The sequence below is a fragment of the Neolamprologus multifasciatus genome, chromosome 11 (assembly GCF_963576455.1).
Source record: "Neolamprologus multifasciatus chromosome 11, fNeoMul1.2, whole genome shotgun sequence".
Lineage (NCBI taxonomy): Eukaryota > Metazoa > Chordata > Actinopteri > Cichliformes > Cichlidae > Neolamprologus > Neolamprologus multifasciatus.
This window is the reverse complement of record NC_140449.1, coordinates 12,146,834-12,164,497: the sequence shown is the minus strand read 5'-3', so window position 1 is coordinate 12,164,497 and position 17,664 is coordinate 12,146,834. Positions and strand designations below refer to the sequence as shown.

Here is a 17,664-nt window from a genome sequence, read left to right as displayed (position 1 = left end):
CTACAGCTCACTATGTGATTTAGTCCAAAAAAACACATTTTTTTCACATTTCTGCCTGACTGCTCAAGAAATCCATCTCATATCACCTTGAACTACAGTCTTTAGCCTTGCAGCATAGTTTAATGCAGAGGAGGCGCACTTGTTTGCAAACACCTAACAACAGACCATAACGTATATGTACCCATTGCATGTGTCACAGGGGAAAGGAACTAAGAAAGACCAACAGTAAGGGAAAACCACGGCTAACCACATGAGTAAATGCAGGGGCGGGTTGGTAGGTGGTTAGTTTTGTTTAAGTTACAAAGTGGAGCAGTTTCACTGCAGCCTTGACTAACAATATAGCATCACTTAACGTCTATCTCAGTTAAGCTTTGTGCTGTTGACTTTAGACCTCAGAGTCTTTAATGCAACACTTCCACTTTAATATTCTCTAGCCTGAGCAAATTAACCCTTAGTTAACCCCTTCTATTTGGATCATATAGCAAGATAACTGACTGGTTTTGTTCTCTGACAGTAAGTGTTGGGTTTATTTTTATTTATTTATTTCTGTGAGACAACCATTCAGAGAGTGCTGAAAATACGACTTATATAAAAAGTTACATATGAGGGCCCTTCTGTTTTCATCAGAGAAGATCAAAGGTGCGTTTGACACAATTGTTAGTGTGCGACAGATTCGGTCACCAGAGAAATGAGAAAATATGTCGCCCTCTTCTGACAATTCTGTTCCCTGACATCTGCAATAAGGATCGACGAACGATCGAGCTTGATGCGTTCGATGTTCTCTTGGATCGACGCAGCATGCCTGATTGTTGACAGCTCCATACAGCACAATGGCCGAAATCCAGGATACACAACCTGCTCGGGTTGATATTTCCAAAAGCAGCAGCAATTTGCCAGCCGAAGGATATGACAAGAAATGTATTTTCTGCAGGATTGTAAACAATGAAATGGGCACAGAGCTTCTTCACTGTGTAAGAAAACTGTAATAAATAATTACGAATGCGTTGCTAGCTAGCCTAAGATACTTTAATTGTCAATACCTGCGTTTACAAGTAGTAAAAGCTCTAAAACTAGTCCTTCAGAAACGTTTAATTTCACTGTATACGAGTGTAATTGAGTGGTATTGTAGCTACTTAGTCCGATAGCTGTAGAGTTATTGATTTACTGTGTTGAAAGGTGTGGCTCCCGACATATACCGAAGGCTGGTTGGTTAAACCGTAGCATCAGTTCATATTAAAAATACAGAGAATAATAAGCACATATTTATACATATACATATACATAAATCAGACTCCAATAAATTACATTATATTCAGTATACTAATTGCATTTGGCACCAATGCTAGAGGCATTCTGTAATGTCGTTCACGTTTAAAGTGTAAATATGTGTGTGTGTGTGTCTGTGTGTGTGTTATGTTGTGTTATTACTGCAGGATGAAGAGATCTCATGTTTCAGGGACATCAAACCTGGAGCCCCCCATCACTACCTTGTTGTCCCAACCAAACATGTAGGAAACTGTAAATCCCTCACTAAAGACCACGTACCATTGGGTAAAGTTTAAACTGCATACTTTTTAAGTAACGCTTATGGATTTTCATTTTATATCACCTCAGACAATATTGCTGACATATTACTGACTAATGCTATGGATGGTTGGAAAGTATTTTTTTAAAAAGTAACTGTAAATGTTTAAAATGGATCATCTTTTTTTATTGTTTATGTCCAGTGAAGCGGATGGTCGACAAAGGGAAGGAAATCCTGGAAAAAAACAACATAACGGACCTCAGTGATGTCAGGTGGGTTTCATTTTGGTACTTCACAGCTCTCCATGGTAATTTACATTAGTGGGTTATGAATGTATGACCTTCAGACAGTTTTAGTCATTCATCTTTTGTTGCCAGACCACCAAATATTCACCGTTTTGCGGTCAGTTTTGTTTTTTAGTTACCAATAGAACAAGCACTTTATCTAGTCAGAATTATAGTAGATCATTTGTAATGCAGTTTAATTGCTGATGACTAGCATAGCCTTAGTTACAGTTTGCTTTGTTGTTATATCAGATAAAATGAGTTAAAAAAAAAACAAACAAAATAAGTAGTATTTCTAAACCCTTTTCTTTGTCTGCAGATTTGGTTTCCACTGGCCTCCATTCTGTTCTGTCACACACCTCCACCTTCACGTCCTGGCACCTGCCAGTCAAATGGGCTTTATGTCACGTCTCTTCTACAGACTCAACTCCTACTGGTTCATCACAGTAAGCCCCGTACTTCAGTACTACAAGTTACTGTGTAGAAACTTTATTTAAACTTTTTGTGTGGTATTGGAAATTTCAAATGAAAAAATGTAGACCAGTGTCAGTCTCTACCTTGGTATGTATAAGGACATTGCTGTGTAAACCTGGTTTTAAGTAACTTGATTGCATCAGTGAACTGCCCTCTAGATTTGCATTGTCAACACATTAATATATTCAGTTTGGTAACTCCTAGTGGCATCATCTTAGTTCACCCAGGTGACGTTTTAGGGTCTCACAGAAAGATTGCTGACAGTCTGACTTCTGTTCTGTCTGCCTTTGTTAATGTTTTGCAGGCAGACCAGCTGATTGATCTTCTCAACTCTAAAGGCGAGACAAACTGATCACTTGGATCTTGCCATACGTGACTGACTGCACTGAGGTGACTTGCAGATCAGGCGTCTTGCAGATATCATACTGGAAACTACTTTGCTGACTGTTTGGCTACAACTAATGACAGTATTTTAAACAGGTGATATACCTGCGTGAGATTTTATATCCTAAGTAGTATGAGACATAAAGCCTTAAAGCCTCTTTTAAAATCCCTAACAAGTGCTGTAAGGAGCACTGGAGTTTTGACAAGATAGGTAAATTTATTTAAATCTGCTCTAATAAAATTGTATTGCTTTTAGGGACCAATGAGCAATCAACTTTGAATTCCTATAAAATAGAACAGTGTGTTCATTATCATCCTGTTACAGAAACACTTCAGTACGCTTTGCTTCCTTCTTCCTTCTTAGATTACTGTATAGTGAGCTCAGTTAGACAAACACACTTGGGACACTACTTTTTTTTTGCATTAAAGGTACTAGATTGTTGGCTAAATATAAATACTGACATGAATGTTTGTGATAAGTCCATATTATACCAAGCATATCTCAGCAAATTAATGAAACGTCTTTCTCTCTTTCTTTTAAACTGACTGTAAATTTCCCTTTGACACAGTGCAAGATATTATACAATGTGGGTAATGGCCAGCGGTAGTGTGCTACTTTCTGTGAGGCATTATGGGCTACTTAGAGTGCCCTGTACACACTGACACAGAGAGAGCACAGAAGATACAGTGTCAAACCCACTGTATAGTGAGTGTTCTGGGATTTCAGATTTCTCACAGGCCGTTTGATTTCCTGTCTTGCACAACTGCTTTTGTGCCTTGTATTTTTGCTGTATAACATGAAACTGCAGAACCCCCCGAAAGTTTGCATTATTGATATCAATCATATATAAACTGATAATCTTGGCTTTGCATTCTTACATCAAGCTTGCAATTTGTGAAAACCACTCAGTGATCCTCTGACGCTGATAGTAATGTTAATTTATTTTGTTCTTCATGACCTCATCAAGCAGTGAAGTACAATGGGGTGGGGGGGGGGGTGGTTCAATGTCATGTGGAAAGATGAATGAAAGTATGTGCTGTGAAATGATGTTATACTTTACAATGGTAATTGGAATAAAACCAACAACAACAAAATGTACTGTACAAAAGGTATGCACTTTAAAAATGGCTTTAATTTAGAGTAAACAGTATTCTGTTGCTTCTCAGTGCCTTTGTAGTATCTCAGTATGGTTTACATACAGACCCTTTTTCAGTTTCACTCTTAACTCACCTGCAGTAACACTTTAACACACAAGACATTGTTTCTTATGTTTATTATGATACAATTAGGAGACAGTGTTAATCTATTAATGCTGTGTGTTTAAAAAAATATATTCCTGTACTTTCATACTTTCAATAAGAGCTGGTACTCAGTCTATAGTTCCTTATGATGTGGTTCTTATTGCTTTAAAGCTGCACTATTAGTTTCAAAATTTGGAACTGTAGCAATATTGTGTCATTGCAAAGCACACTTAAAATAAATACATGTTGAAGCAGTCAGGCCAAGTCGAGTCAAGTTCATCCTATAGCACCATTATGTCTGTCACAGGCAGCCTCATGTTCTCTTTGGCTTCGGTTCAGTCTCATTAGCGAATCTGATGTCATCTCAACTGCTCACTGCTCCACTTTCACCTCGTCAACCAGCTGCTGGAGGAAAAAAATGCTCAGGTTCGAACAGTTACCTTTCACATTTTGACTGACATTTAGTGGTTTCCCCACGTTCTTTGTCTGCACAAGCTGCCACATCAAGTGCCTGTGTACCTGCGTGTACTGCACGCACAATGAATCAAGGCATCTAAACATTTCTGGTCACTGCAACAAAGTGATAACTACGTGATCATCCTTCCCCTGCCACAGCATCTCCCCTTCGAAGTCAACCAGTCTCTGTTTCCTCGCTCGCAGAAGAATCCCAACCAGTTTATTCGAGATAGTCACATAATGCTCAAACAGTTTTCCAAATCTTACAGTAATCACTTTCCCATCGCTGCCCCCCGACTCCCCAATGCTCCTTATGACCTCACACAGCTCCTGAACCTCTCGGCTGATGTGTGTGTGAGCATCCTTCCCACGTTGCTCTGTCAGGGAACCCTGCAGGGGTTTCCCATACTCATCCCCTCCCTTCGGATGGACCACCGTGCTCGGTCTGGTGTTGTGACTGAAGGGATTGTGCTTCTGGTACTCCTGGTGTTCGCTGGACCATTTCTGCCAGTTTTCCTTCAAGCCTTTCACAGAAACGATGCACGCCGCAGGAGTTTGGGCGTTCTCTTCTGTTTCCACGGTGGTGCTCTGGCTGTTTGTTCCCATGTTTGACTCTGTTCAAGACAAATTTGATTATACAATCATTTCTCAACAGAGAAATACAGCATCTTAATGTTTCTAATGTTACTTTATTGTTTCCAAATTCTTTAAGTCTTACCTACTTATTTTTCACACAACTGTTCTTGTGATCCAGCTGTGTGTATGATCACATCAGTTATGACTGGCAGCCGCAATCTTAAATCGTAAATTCAGCTGACAGCTCATTTAAACGAAATTACTTACCACAGTTAATATAATATCATTATCAAAACAACGAGTCAACATCTAGCTTTGTAAAGTAACCTGGAAGTTTTCAGTCCTTCAGATTCTCGTAGTAAATGTAAATAGTGACACACTGACCTGATCCTCCCTTCACCTGCAGTTACGCTTCATTGCGACCAAAGAGCAAGAATCCTGGTTACACTGTTACTAAGTAATACAACTTAACAACACTGCAACAGTGCTGACAGAGGCAAGAGTGCGGATGGATGCCTTTTTGTCACCAGACAAAACCACTGTGATGGACATCAACTTCAGCCAGTGACACGGCAGAGACAACCCGGACAGCCAATCAGTAGGAGGGGCGGTCTTACAAGACGGCTCTGATGTAAAGCAGATTACAGACTTTATCCACACATGTATGACCAGAATAGTAAAGCATACCGATGTGTACTGATGACAAAAATTTGCTTACTTGTGACATTAAAAAGACATATACACACAGGTTTATGAAAAAAGTGATAAGGAGTTTTTTTGAATGCAAATAAAGGTTGCAAAATAACATTAAAAACGAAGTATTCACCTGTGCTTATGTATGATAATGTTAGCATAAAACAGCGGCAGAACAAAACTTAATACGAGTGTATCATAGCTAAATGAAACACAGTACCTAATTTTTCTGCCATTTATAGAAATACATTCCCCAAGCGGTACTTTGTGTCAGAGCTCGGTTTCAAGCCGGACGTATTTTTAAATTGCGACAACAATGGCTGCCTTCAGTAGTCGATCATGCCTCCAGTATTTATTGCATCTTGCCCAGGATAATCTAGACTTCAGGTTACCGGTAACAAGCATCAGATATTGTCGGTTTCTCTTTGGTTCACAGTGATTAACTGTTCGTGTAAAAAGCGATAATTTGCGGACTGGAGTCTCCTCTGACTCTCGGTTTGTGTTGGGCTCATTCAAAGTACGAGCCCAACACAAACAAAAAAAAGTAACCTTCTTTTGGAGACGAGATGTCTACAATTTGATCACAGCAATAAATCAAGCTGGAGCAATGGTCTGGCAGATAGAGCATATTGCATTGTTTTATGGCATTATTTTATGCCTACATCACATAGAACCAGTTTGTAATCATTTAATTTAATATTTCATATGTGATTCTTCTGTTTAGTATTCTCGCTTTATATGCCGTCTTATGCAGGAAATAAAAGCTCTGTTGGCTCTCAGAGGGAAACCATTTCGTCCCTGTGAAAACTTCAGAGAAAAGGTTTGCATGTTGAGGGGCTTATTCTAGAATGGTGATGTTTCTCTTTAGTAGATCCCACATTTCCCGGCAGTCACTCCACATCTCTCCTCTTCTCCGTAGTCTCCTTTCTGGTGCCTGGATGGTTTGTCTGAGGAAGATGTCCGCAGCATCATGGCCAGATCTGTGTGTGCAAAGTAAGTGTTTAAGCTTTGCAGTTAGGAAAGTGAAAGAGCCACATGATGGAATAACTGTATGCTGCACAGATTCAAGACTGGCTGAGATGTGGCTTTAGTTCATGTTCATGTTGGGTTGTCCTTCTAGGTCTGCTTTTGAACTGTGGGGCCACGGGCAAACACTCAGTGAACTCAGAACATCCCTTCTGAACTTCCCCTCAGAAATCATGGTTTGTTGTTTAGAGTTTGTATCATACTATTCTGTTGGAAAGACAGATTTTTGCAAGTGTATGAAATTTAATTTCAAATGTTTACGTTACACAATAACACATTTCATTTCTGTTTCTGCTCTTCATTCCCTGCAGAGTCCATTCATGCACAAAGATTCCACATACAGGATAAACGTCTACACATTCAACAAAACTTTGCTGTTTGCAGACAGAATCAAAAGGATCGATGTAAGTATTTAGATGTGTGAGTGCATGTAAAAACATATAAATATGCACATAAAATAATAATAATACTAATAGTAAAATGCAATCTCACCAGGCTTTGGAGTATCTTCCCTTTGAGGGGACAGTAAGCCTTAAGAATCCCCAGCACATCTTCTGCTTATTAGAGGATTACGGCACAGACCCCAACAATATCCCAGAGGATCCCAATTACATCTACTTCGGCAGATGGGTAAGATGCATTTTGCTACTTGTGTACATTAAATGAATGTGGAGCGATCTACAGCTGAACTCTTCCATTTTACAGATAGCAGACGGTCAGCGTGATCTGATTCGCTCCCACAGTGTGAAGAACAGACACTTCATAGGAAACACCAGCATGGATGCTGGCCTCTCATTCATCATGGCCAACCATGCCAGGGTCAAACAGGATGACCTAGTTTTTGACCCATTTGTAGGCACAGGTAAGTTAATCCAGTCGTTGCTTCCCCCCACAGACAGCTATAGACCGCAAAGTAAATACTTTCTTTAATGTGAGTCAATGTGTTTTAGGGAGCCTGCTGGTTGCGTGTTCTCATTTTGGAGCTTATGTATGTGGAACTGACATTGATTACAACACTATTCACGGGAAAGGTAAGCTCTGCTCATTAGAGATTACACCCTGCAGCAGTTGAAGTATTACAGGTTAAGGATTGCAGTTTTATTTTATGCTGCTTTTCTATTTGAATCAGATCAGTCCCCTGTTCAGATTTGCTGATGGTGCCTTTTGTCTTTTAGGTCGGTCAAGCCGTAAAAACCAAAAGTGGCGAGGGCCTGACGAGAACATCAGAGCCAACCTGCGGCAGTACGGGATACAGAAGATGTACGTGGACGTGATGGTGTCTGATGCCTCCAAGCCCGTGTGGAGGGATGCTGCTCTGTTTGATGCTATCGTTACTGACCGTAGGTCCTTTAGTTCACCCTAACCAGACCACAAGGGATTTAACATCTCATTTCATTAAATATCTCTGTTATTCTTTAGAGTTGATTGTTTCTTTGAGCTGTTACAAATAAATAAAAAATGTTCTGAAAATATACAATTATCAGGATTCTGACAGGGAGTGAAAAGCTTTAGCTTTGGTTCAGGCTGTAATTTGAAAATTATGTGCTGCTCATTAGAGTCTATTGAACACATTATTTCTGCCTGTTTCATGGATCATCTTTTTATGTTTTGTGTGGCTCTTCAGCTTACGGACACTCCAAGAGTTTTGATGTTTCTTTAGAATTTGAGTAGCAGTACTGCAGCTAGCATGTTCCTCAGCTACATCTATTCTGTCTGTGTTCTTCGTAAACAGGAAGAAAACTCTTCTTGTTTTATTTTTTTGATACTCACTGTGTGACTTTTCTTGTTAGCTCCATACGGTATTCGGGAAGCCACGAGGAGAACAGGCTCCCACAAGGACATTACTAAACCCGCTGAAGGCGTGTAAGTTCATTACATATTATAGTTATACCAACATCCATCTATCTATCAATCTATCAATATACATATACATATATATACATATACATATATAAATAACTGGGGAATTAGTCCAATGTTTAGTCCTGAGGAAACTAGTACATGAAACGCCAAATAAAACCACAAAGTTTTGCCATCACTGCTCTGTTCTAAATGTTGTATTTCATTTCAATCTTCTGCACAGTTTTGAAGAGTCTCACGTCCCAGTCTCACAGGCGTACCACCTGAGTGACATCTTCACAGATCTGTTAAACTTCTCCGCCCACCACCTGGTCATGGGAGGGAGGCTCGTCTACTGGCTGCCTGTCTACAGGCCAGAGTGAGTAAACAGACTTGGCATCATCATCTAGTCATAAACATTTTCAGAGTGATGATAAATCTGTTCAGTGTAGGAGGTAACTTACCAGTTATCTTGTCAGTACTTAAATTTGTAGAACTTTGTAATTGTTAGCATTTTAGGGTGGCGTCAGAAAGACTTCTGATGCCAATTTCTGAATAAGAGGGGAGCTGAAAGCTTCTGCTTTTTCAATGCATTCACAACAAATATAATATACAGCAGTGTTTCTGGGTCATTTTCACATATCTTTGCTTCTTTGCATGATAGAGCTTTAACCTGCATTTTTGGATGGCACGGCTGACTGTGTTTACACATAATGTTTTTAATGCAGTGTCACCCGAGGGCATCAACAAGCTAATGTTTTTTTGAAATAGTAATAACTAACTAATAAGCATCATTTTTGCTTCTTGTTTATGCCCTATCCAGTCATGAATATGTCCTTTCAACTTGTTATGTGTATTTGGATTGACATATATACATATCCATACACATGTGCAAACACAAAGTGTATAAATAGTGGGTCAAAGCCCTAACTTCTCGCTATACCTTGTAAAAACCATATTTTTGTACCTCTTTGACTTAAACCGAGTCACGCTGACACATTACTACAGTTCAGCAGCTCCTTTACTTTCCCCACAACAAAAAATATTTGTGTTGCAAGTAATACTAATTTTAATACATCATATATCTTACAAATACCATGTGTGGAGCCAATACAGAACCCTGGAGGAAACCACGTACAGAGTCCAAGCAGTTACAGGAGTATTCACACAGCTTCACAAAAAACATGTATTAATTAAATGTTGTTTTTACTCAGTGCAATATAACCCTTAATTAATATGTCATGACTGATTCTATCAAATGTTTTTAAAAGACCTTGAAGTCCTCCAATTGCATACCGTTTCTAAACAATAGCATCTGTAATCTCTTCGATTGATTCAGTTAATGATGGTGACGTTGATCTGAAACCATATTGACCGTCGGGGAGTAATTTAAATGTATCGAATAATTTGTTGAATCGGTTATTGAACAGGTTTTCTAGAGGCTTGGAGAATTGTGGGAGTTTAGAAACAAGCCTATAATCTTTGAAGTGGTGTCTATCCTTAGTTTTATACAGTGACACAATTTAAACTATTTTCATATTTTGTGGACTTTTAGTGGCTCTCAGATGCTTTTAAAACCTTCAATCTTCATATCAGTATCATTGCAGTCAGTGGATGCTTTGTAATTACACTTATTTACAACATTAGTAATTTCTTTTTCCTTTATTCCCCTTTTCACTGCTGTAAAGAACACTGAGTTAGGATTTCAGGATTCATTGCAATATTCTTGGACTATAACAAGTTATAAGGAAACACCCGGGCTGTGTAAGGTGAGCTGGTGTGTCACTGCCAAGATAAGATGGCAACTGCATGTTTAGTTATTGTTGATTACCAACAACAGTTTTGAATTCGGAATCCAGATTTTAAGCTCAAACCTCATTATCTCAGTTTGTCTTTGCCTTTCTTTAAATAATGATCTGTACAACAGGGGGCAGGCTTACGCTATAAACCAGAAGTGCACAATGCAGGCCTGTTGTAAGCACAACCGACAAGGTTTAAATTTGTTTTTGGCCTAATTAATTACCCAAATAACTAAACAATATGAAGCAAAGAGGGAATACATAGCAGACACTATTACATTTTATAAAAATGACTGATTACTGTCTATAATTAAAACTGGCTTTGTGATTTTTATTAAGGGAAAAGTGAACCCGAGAGACAGACGACAGTGTTTTACTGGATTTGTACACTCACAAAGGACCTTCTACTATCTTAGGGTATTTCCCTTTATTCTGATTCCCATGTCTAACCACCTGTGTGGATTACAGTAATGTTCAGGTGTGCCGAGGCTTTCTTGCCCATACAGCTGGGCCACGGCAAACCACAACTGACAGCAATGTGCACTTTATATGCTGCCTAAGACGGCTCATCAGAGACAAAGTTGTGTATTGTTAAAGGTTCTGTGCGTTTGCAGAAAGCGAAGTGCTGGCTCTCAGTGCAGGTGTTCATTTGTGAAGGTATGAACCACAACAAACTAAGGCAGAAACGGACGTTAGGCGAGGAAAAGCGCCACGGGGCTCAAACGCTTTCTGGTCACTCATTAAAAGACCAGGAAGCAGATGGGATAATCACAGATCCAGTCACCGGCTATTATTGTATCCTTGTGACTGAGAGACATCAGTTTGCAACCCTTTGACTTTTATCCATTTAGCCACTTTGTGTTTCTGCACGCATCGAAACATATGCACGAATGTGTGTGTGTGTGGTCCCGTGTATGCGCACGTGCACACGTTTGTGTCACCATGTTCACACATTTGTCTTTGCTACTCATCTCATCGGTGCTTGACCCGGTGCCTGTCAGAGCGCCGTGCCAAAATAAACATCTGAGGCCAGGCAAGTCACATGTATGAACTATGTCTCTATGGTGTGCAGGCTGATCTGCGAGTGTGTGTGTTTGTGTTGTTGGATATGTGTGTCTGTGTGTATAAACCCAGACGCAGCCTGTCTCCTGGGTCTAATCTGGGGCTCTACAGGGGAGATATCAGGTTTCCAATACCCCCACATACATGTGTGTGTGTATCTGCGGCAGTGGCTGTGATAGAAACAGTGGGGACTGTGTGTGTGTCCGTCTGCCTCGTGAAAATGGGGGCTGTGTGCGTGTGATGACAGGGGACACAGAGTCCTGTCAGCAAAAGACAGAGCCTAGACCAGGTCAGACCGCTTAAACTCTCTTCCTTTTTTGCCCTCAAAAAATAAATGAAGAAAAAGTATCGAGACGGATGATGTGTTATCCATCATCAAAGCCATAAAGTGAGCTAATTACAACATAAATAAGGGAAGTAAAGATATGAATCAGCTGCATAGTCAGAAGTAATATTAGATGAATAAATGAGTAGTGGTGACATTTTCAGATTGTAATTTCTTAGTCGAGTTTAAGTTTCCAGAGAAATCGTATAGCAATAATTAAGCTTTTGCATGCTTCTACATTCAGTGTGATGCAACAGTATGGTTGTAATTTTTAGTTAAACTGTTGAACTTAAACAGCAAGTCTTCTCTGTCAGTTACAGTAAAGCAGACACTTGGAAGCGATACCTGTAGTACCCAGAAGCTGTGACCTGTCTATTGGAAACGTGAACATCAGTCTGTAAACAAGAAAGACTTGCAACTCAGACCTTGGTGGAGATTAAGGGTGCAGCACTGAAACGGGGCAAAAATAATGTGTCAGTGCAAACTAGGGCTGCCACGATTAGTCGACTAGTCACGATTACGTCGACTATCAAAATCTTTCTTTCGCTGCTCAGGTTAAACATGATATATAAGTCACTTAGATAACTTAAAAATGTTATTGTTTGGCTTTTCTTTTAGTATTTTATTTGTTCCTGAGTAAATTGGTTTGGCTGAGATTAAAGTTTTAGTTTTTACACAGGTGAATAAACATCAAGCAGACAACTGAGAATATACTCCAGTGTCCCGTTATATTTTAGATAGCAAGGAGTTTATTAAACTTCACCGAAACAATCTGCAAATGTCATTCATTTGCAGATTGTTAAAGCTGTAAGCTAATGACAGTTCTATAAGAGCAGATGCTGCTGGTGCAATAAGCTGTACGTTTTACGTCCAATGGATGCATGATCTGATTAGTCGACTAATTGCAAAAATAATCGGTGACTAGTCGACTATCAAAATAATCGTTTGTGGCAGCCCTAGTGCAAACCCCATATAGCTCTCATAGGTGTGGTTAGTTTCTGGTTGATTTACAGAAGTTGTGCTGTTTTCTAAGCACAGGCACGGTCGGTTCATTTCAAAACCAAGCGCAAATAATAAGATATGTTTTTTTTTCTGTTATAATTAGTAATAAATTCTGTTTTGCAAACATTAGTAAATAAGTTTGCGTACTTGGTGCAACAGGGTCCGTCACAAAAATCTGAGTTTCCACCATTTAAATGCAATTTTGTCTTTATAAATGCAAACACTACTTTTTCTTCTTCTCTTCTTTTTTTGTTCGTGCTGGTGGAGTGTTAGTAAATCTGGCCCCGGAAGTCTACAGCTATCATTTATATACAGACTATGTTTGGACTGTCCATTTGTTCACTCTGTGGTGAGTTATAGTGAGTGAGCCAAATTGTGATACTGTTTAAATCTATAGATTTTTTTAAAATAATCTTTTCGTTTATTTACTAATTTATTACAGTTTCCCATTAGAAATGTGGGAAGTCTCGAACCAGTTTTACTGTGAATCTTAAATACCTGTCCAGACAAAACAAGAATGTCAAACACACAAAAATGGGCTCGCGTCCATGATGAAAGTTAAAAAAAAGGGGAAAAAAGAGCTAGGGCAGGAGATCAAAGCCATCTCATCTTTTCAATCTCAATAATTAAGATTAAGTAATTTAAAGGAAACAAGTCGTTAAATAAAATAGGCTGTTAGTAACATGGTACGTTGTAATTACAATATGTAAGAGAAATAGGGATGGAAAAACAAGAAACTCATCCTTGTCATGATGCAGTTCATTTGTGCGGTAGAAATACTGAGCACCTGATTGGCAGCTCAGAATTGCTGCCTGGCTGCATCACTGCCTAGTCACCACGACAACCAAACATCCCATTACCCCAGAGCCCCAACTGCCGCCATGGCAACAAGGCAAACAGTCATGCACAAATCAGACTGAGTTGCTGGCGAGACGGTAGTTCGGAGAAAGTGCTACTGACACAAATATGCAAACACATACATCAGCTGCCGTTAATACGCCCTAACCCGGCCTGGCCGGTGATGACAGAGCCAGCAGCCAACCCGACAGGTCACATTCACTTTTTCCACCTTCATCTTCGCACAAAACGAGCTACCTTAGCCTCGCCAACCGTGGTGGCACCGAACCTCTTGAATGTTTCGTGTTTATTTGAGAAACAGAAAGAAGCACACACAGAGCAAAGAAAGACATTAGAGTGTGCTGAAAAAACCTCCAAAGAGCTGGCAAAAGTTAGGTAGTAATCTTGACAGAATTACTGTGTGTCCTGGCAGCCTTTTAATGGCCTCCAGATGAAATCTGTAGCGCATTGTTATCACAAGGGACTTACACTTCCTCTCATTCAGACTTTTAGATGCGTACAATCAAAATTTATTAGAGTCAGATGATGGATATTGGTTTAGCTTTATATCTCTCTCTTTGTTTCCTCCTCATTTAAACTGATCTATAGCATGTGTGTGTGCGTGTGTGTGTGTGTGTGTGCGCGTGTGTGTGTGTGTATCTGTGTGTTTGTGGGGACTCTTTCCAGGTACTGTGAGGAGATGGTTCCTCTTCATCCATGTCTCCAGCTCATCAGCAACTGTGAGCAGACCCTCTCAAGCCACACCTCACGGCGTCTGATCACCATGGAAAAGATCAAAGAACCAGAGGTGTGTCCATGTTGGGTGTTTGTGTAAGAGATGAAACAAAATGAATCAGTTTCCTAATTTACAGAGAAGGAAAATATTTTCCAGTTCCAGTGCGAGGACATGCTGTTTGTCGTCACATGATAGCAAATGCAGTAAATCAGGCTGCGTCGGATGTTGATTAGAAGAATTAAATAGATGGCATTTGTCATTATTTTTCATTCTGTTAGCTGTTTGCTTCAGGTGATGTCATTCATCCAGTTACTGTCCAGATGAAGCCAAGGGATTTTAAAGTGCACATTTTCATCACAGCTAGCTAAATATGTTGTTTTTAGGTTATCTGTTGTGGTTGCATCATTACAAATGACCTCATATCTTCACAGCAGACCAAATTTGTGTGCGTGCTGCAGAATTTGTTTATGTGTGTGCATGAAACACACATAAACTGATATAACATCTTTTTCTTCTAGTAAAATGAGAACATGTGTTTGCCTGCCTGTTCCTTCATGCGTTTAATGTTTTTTCATGGAGTTTTTTTTTTTCTTGTCATGAACGCACGCGTCATGAGACGGATGTAGTATGTGCGTATGTGTGTTCTTTTATATGTCTCCCGCTGGAAGTGATGGTGTCTCTCTGTCTGTCTCGGGTAAATCCTCACCATCTGGCTGTGATTGGCTCATTTCTTTTATACTGGAACCCTAAAAGGCATAATCACACATTGTATGGAAAACAATCCATCTTTGGATCTGACATCCATTCCGCTTCAAAACCCCAAATTGCTCCCATAAAGCGCCCGGTATGACACGCACACACCGAGACACGTTGTGTGAGGTTATCTGACTGGTATCTATAGCTCAGGTCTGTAGAGTTTTTTTGTTTTGTTTTGTAGTTTGTTTGTTTTTTCAAATTGGCCTCTGTCTGCACCTATCTACATGCGCTCGTCAGGATTCGCAGCCTGATGTGTGTCAACACTATGCGTGTGTCCGCAGTTTCCCGGTTTTGACAGTGGAGGAGTTGGCCTAATTGTTTTGAAGGTTTCCTGTAAAGCTCCATAAAGAAACCTCACCTCTTCTTATTTATGTGGTGTTAGAAAATTTGTTTGGTTACCAAGACCGCTTGTCATTCACCTCATTTTTACATTCAGTATATGTAACTCTCCACCTGAAAGAGTAAAGAACCACTGTTTTCTTCTGTGCCAATTTTGTAGTCACGTCTTTTTATCCTCATCAATCTGGGGTCGTGCTTATGTTGTCAGTCTTTTTACCTTTTAAACCTGAATCTTTTCCTCAGAATGGCAATAAAAAACGTTTCCAGGTTGCTTGGCAGCATCGGCAAGCAAAGAGGGGGTGTCTTTGACAAATTACAGGCCACAGGATTGGAGTCATCATTTCTCAACTCACCTCATTTACCTTAATAGTGGAGGTAAAACTGAGATTCACAACAGCTGATTTTCAGCTGCGTAACAGATAAACGGTCTTGTGTGCTTGTGAAGCACTACTGGAGGGATCAGCCATTTTTCCCAATCCTATTCCCTCAGTTGGTGTTTTGATGATGGTGGTGGAGAGTTGTGTCCTACGGGTGTTGAGTTGGGTTGAGATTTGGTGGCTGCAAAGGCCACAGCATATGATACACATTATTTTCATACTTAAACCACATTCAGTGCTCCCTCTCTATTGCTGCATGGATGGGGACATTCTCATCAAGGGAGAGACCACTGCAATCAGGACGGAAATGTTTCATTTATGTGATAAAGACGATCACTCAAAGCAAACTTGGGATGATTGATGTCACGGTAGCGCAACAGAACCCCTCATTTTCAGAGTTGAGCAGCATTTCGGGGCTGTTTATGATACTCGTGCACTTCTCAGCAGTATGGTTAAGGATGCCTCACAGGCTGTCAGCACTTTTTCCACATGCAGCTTCTTTTCTTCTGACAATAATATCTAATGTCAATAATGCACAAACATCACAAAGCCATAATTTGTTACCCACTATGTACTCTTTCCTGTAGATCTAAAGCCACATACCATTTTAGTCACTGTTCCTGTTAAAACACTGCCCACCTGAGAAGCCTTTGAGACTGGCACGCTTGCCATCTGCACCTTAGAAAAATCCAATTTTCCAGAAGCATTTAATTTTTTCCTTTCTCCCATCCATACAAAACCTGGAACACCTGCTCAGCATTATTATACGTGCCACGAGGCGTCTTTTGTGTTGAGTTTTCCACATCTCCTTAGGTTTTTCCTTTATTTCATCACCTGTGTGTGTATTATTAATACACGCATAACCCTTCCTATTCTATAAACATGCCAGACATGTGCACACCTTGTGAGAGAGTACTGTGTTGATTTGTAGGAGGAATTTAGCAAAGCAAAAATAAAAGCTGCCTTTTATTCAGGTGTTTCTGATTTTGTTCATTTATTTATTTTCTTCATTTCTTTGTTTTCAAGATGTAATATATGTTATTCATAATGAAAACTTTATTAGCAAGACTTCATGTTGGTTGGAGCAGCAAGAATATTTTAGTAAACTGAATAATTTGTTTTAATATTTGTGGGAAACTTGTAGATTTTTAAGTTAAGCAGGTTCAACACAGTAACCTCTGCGTCTCTTTCCAGGAATTTGATAGCCTGGCCCATCTGTCAGATCCCCGCTTCAGCGCCTACCAGGGTCACAATGCCTTCAGAGAGAAGTACTTCAGTGGACTTAACAAAAAGTCCACCAAGGAGAACAACAAATCTGACGTTAGCGGGGACTGAACGCATCAGTGGGATGAAGATCACCAAATTTCCTCAGTGTCTTATTAAAAAAGATGAAACTTTTTAATCAGCGCATTGTTGTCAGTGCTCTCAAAAGAAAAACAAGTTGTCCCATTTTTTAAAAATCTATTTGTTTTTTATTTCTTTGCAAATAAACCAAAAATGTGCGTGTTCTTTCTGAGTGGTACTTTTGAGAGTCTGAAATTAGGTAAGAGAAAGGGAAACGAAGTGCATCTCTATAACAAATATTTTCTAATGTAACATTTATAATTTAGCTGTTAATTGTAAAATGTGGTAATTAAGAATTGACCAGACTCCCCAAAACATGGATCCATGGTTCCATAATGCAGGCTGTGCATAGTTCATAATGTGAAACGTTCTACCTGGAAGACACCAGTGTCTATGTATGTCACATGCTCAGATACTAAAAACCCAAATATAAGATTGCTGATGTCATTGTCATAACACAGCTCTGCCATAACCACATTTCAAAAGTGTTTTCACACTCTGTTACCTAGCAACTGGTCTTTATGTGTAAAATTGATAAGTCTATATTTTCCATATTTACTATAATTTTACCCCCATGATGCCAGTGCA

At 39.6% G+C, this 17,664-nt stretch overlaps 3 protein-coding genes across 3 annotated transcripts; 2 read left to right on the top strand and 1 right to left on the bottom strand.

Moving 5' to 3' along the window:
• The first annotated feature begins 768 nt into the window (after positions 1-768).
• On the top strand, positions 769-5,572 carry hint3 (histidine triad nucleotide binding protein 3). The gene is made up of 5 exons (XM_085177907.1): positions 769-971; positions 1,434-1,551; positions 1,728-1,797; positions 2,129-2,255; positions 2,588-5,572. The coding sequence occupies exons 1-5, from the start codon at positions 831-833 to the stop codon at positions 2,633-2,635; spliced, it is 504 nt and encodes a 167-aa protein (XP_085034033.1). The 5' UTR covers positions 769-830; the 3' UTR covers positions 2,636-5,572.
• On the bottom strand, positions 4,477-5,444 carry LOC146507897 (actin-binding Rho-activating protein). The gene is made up of 2 exons (XM_085177908.1): positions 5,326-5,444; positions 4,477-4,979 (listed from the first exon to the last, which is right to left on the bottom strand). Exon 2 carries the CDS (start codon positions 4,969-4,971, stop codon positions 4,477-4,479), a length of 495 nt encoding a protein of 164 aa, XP_085034034.1. The 5' UTR covers positions 4,972-4,979; positions 5,326-5,444.
• A 341-nt stretch (positions 5,573-5,913) lies between the features above and the next one.
• Positions 5,914-17,241, top strand: trmt11 (tRNA methyltransferase 11). Its single transcript, XM_085177905.1, has 13 exons — positions 5,914-6,028; positions 6,389-6,454; positions 6,554-6,627; positions 6,755-6,836; positions 6,972-7,064; positions 7,156-7,290; positions 7,366-7,522; positions 7,611-7,691; positions 7,836-8,000; positions 8,451-8,523; positions 8,744-8,878; positions 14,212-14,332; positions 16,927-17,241. Exons 1-13 carry the CDS (start codon positions 5,951-5,953, stop codon positions 17,065-17,067), a joined length of 1,401 nt encoding a protein of 466 aa, XP_085034031.1. The 5' UTR covers positions 5,914-5,950; the 3' UTR covers positions 17,068-17,241.
• The last annotated feature ends 423 nt before the right edge of the window (positions 17,242-17,664 follow it).

Excerpts from the sequence above, each read along its gene's own strand:
- trmt11 (XM_085177905.1), top strand. The coding sequence starts at position 5,951 with ATGGCTGCCTTCAGTAGTCGATCATGCCTCCAGTATTTATTGCATCTT. Across the intron at positions 6,029-6,388 it reads ATCTAGACTTCAGGTTACCG|GAAATAAAAGCTCTGTTGGC; the intron begins GTAACAAGCATC and ends CGTCTTATGCAG. Across the intron at positions 14,333-16,926 it reads AAAAGATCAAAGAACCAGAG|GAATTTGATAGCCTGGCCCA; the intron begins GTGTGTCCATGT and ends GTCTCTTTCCAG.
- hint3 (XM_085177907.1), top strand. The coding sequence starts at position 831 with ATGGCCGAAATCCAGGATACACAACCTGCTCGGGTTGATATTTCCAAA. Across the intron at positions 972-1,433 it reads GCACAGAGCTTCTTCACTGT|GATGAAGAGATCTCATGTTT; the intron begins GTAAGAAAACTG and ends TTATTACTGCAG. Across the intron at positions 1,552-1,727 it reads TAAAGACCACGTACCATTGG|TGAAGCGGATGGTCGACAAA; the intron begins GTAAAGTTTAAA and ends GTTTATGTCCAG.
- LOC146507897 (XM_085177908.1), bottom strand. The coding sequence starts at position 4,971 with ATGGGAACAAACAGCCAGAGCACCACCGTGGAAACAGAAGAGAACGCC.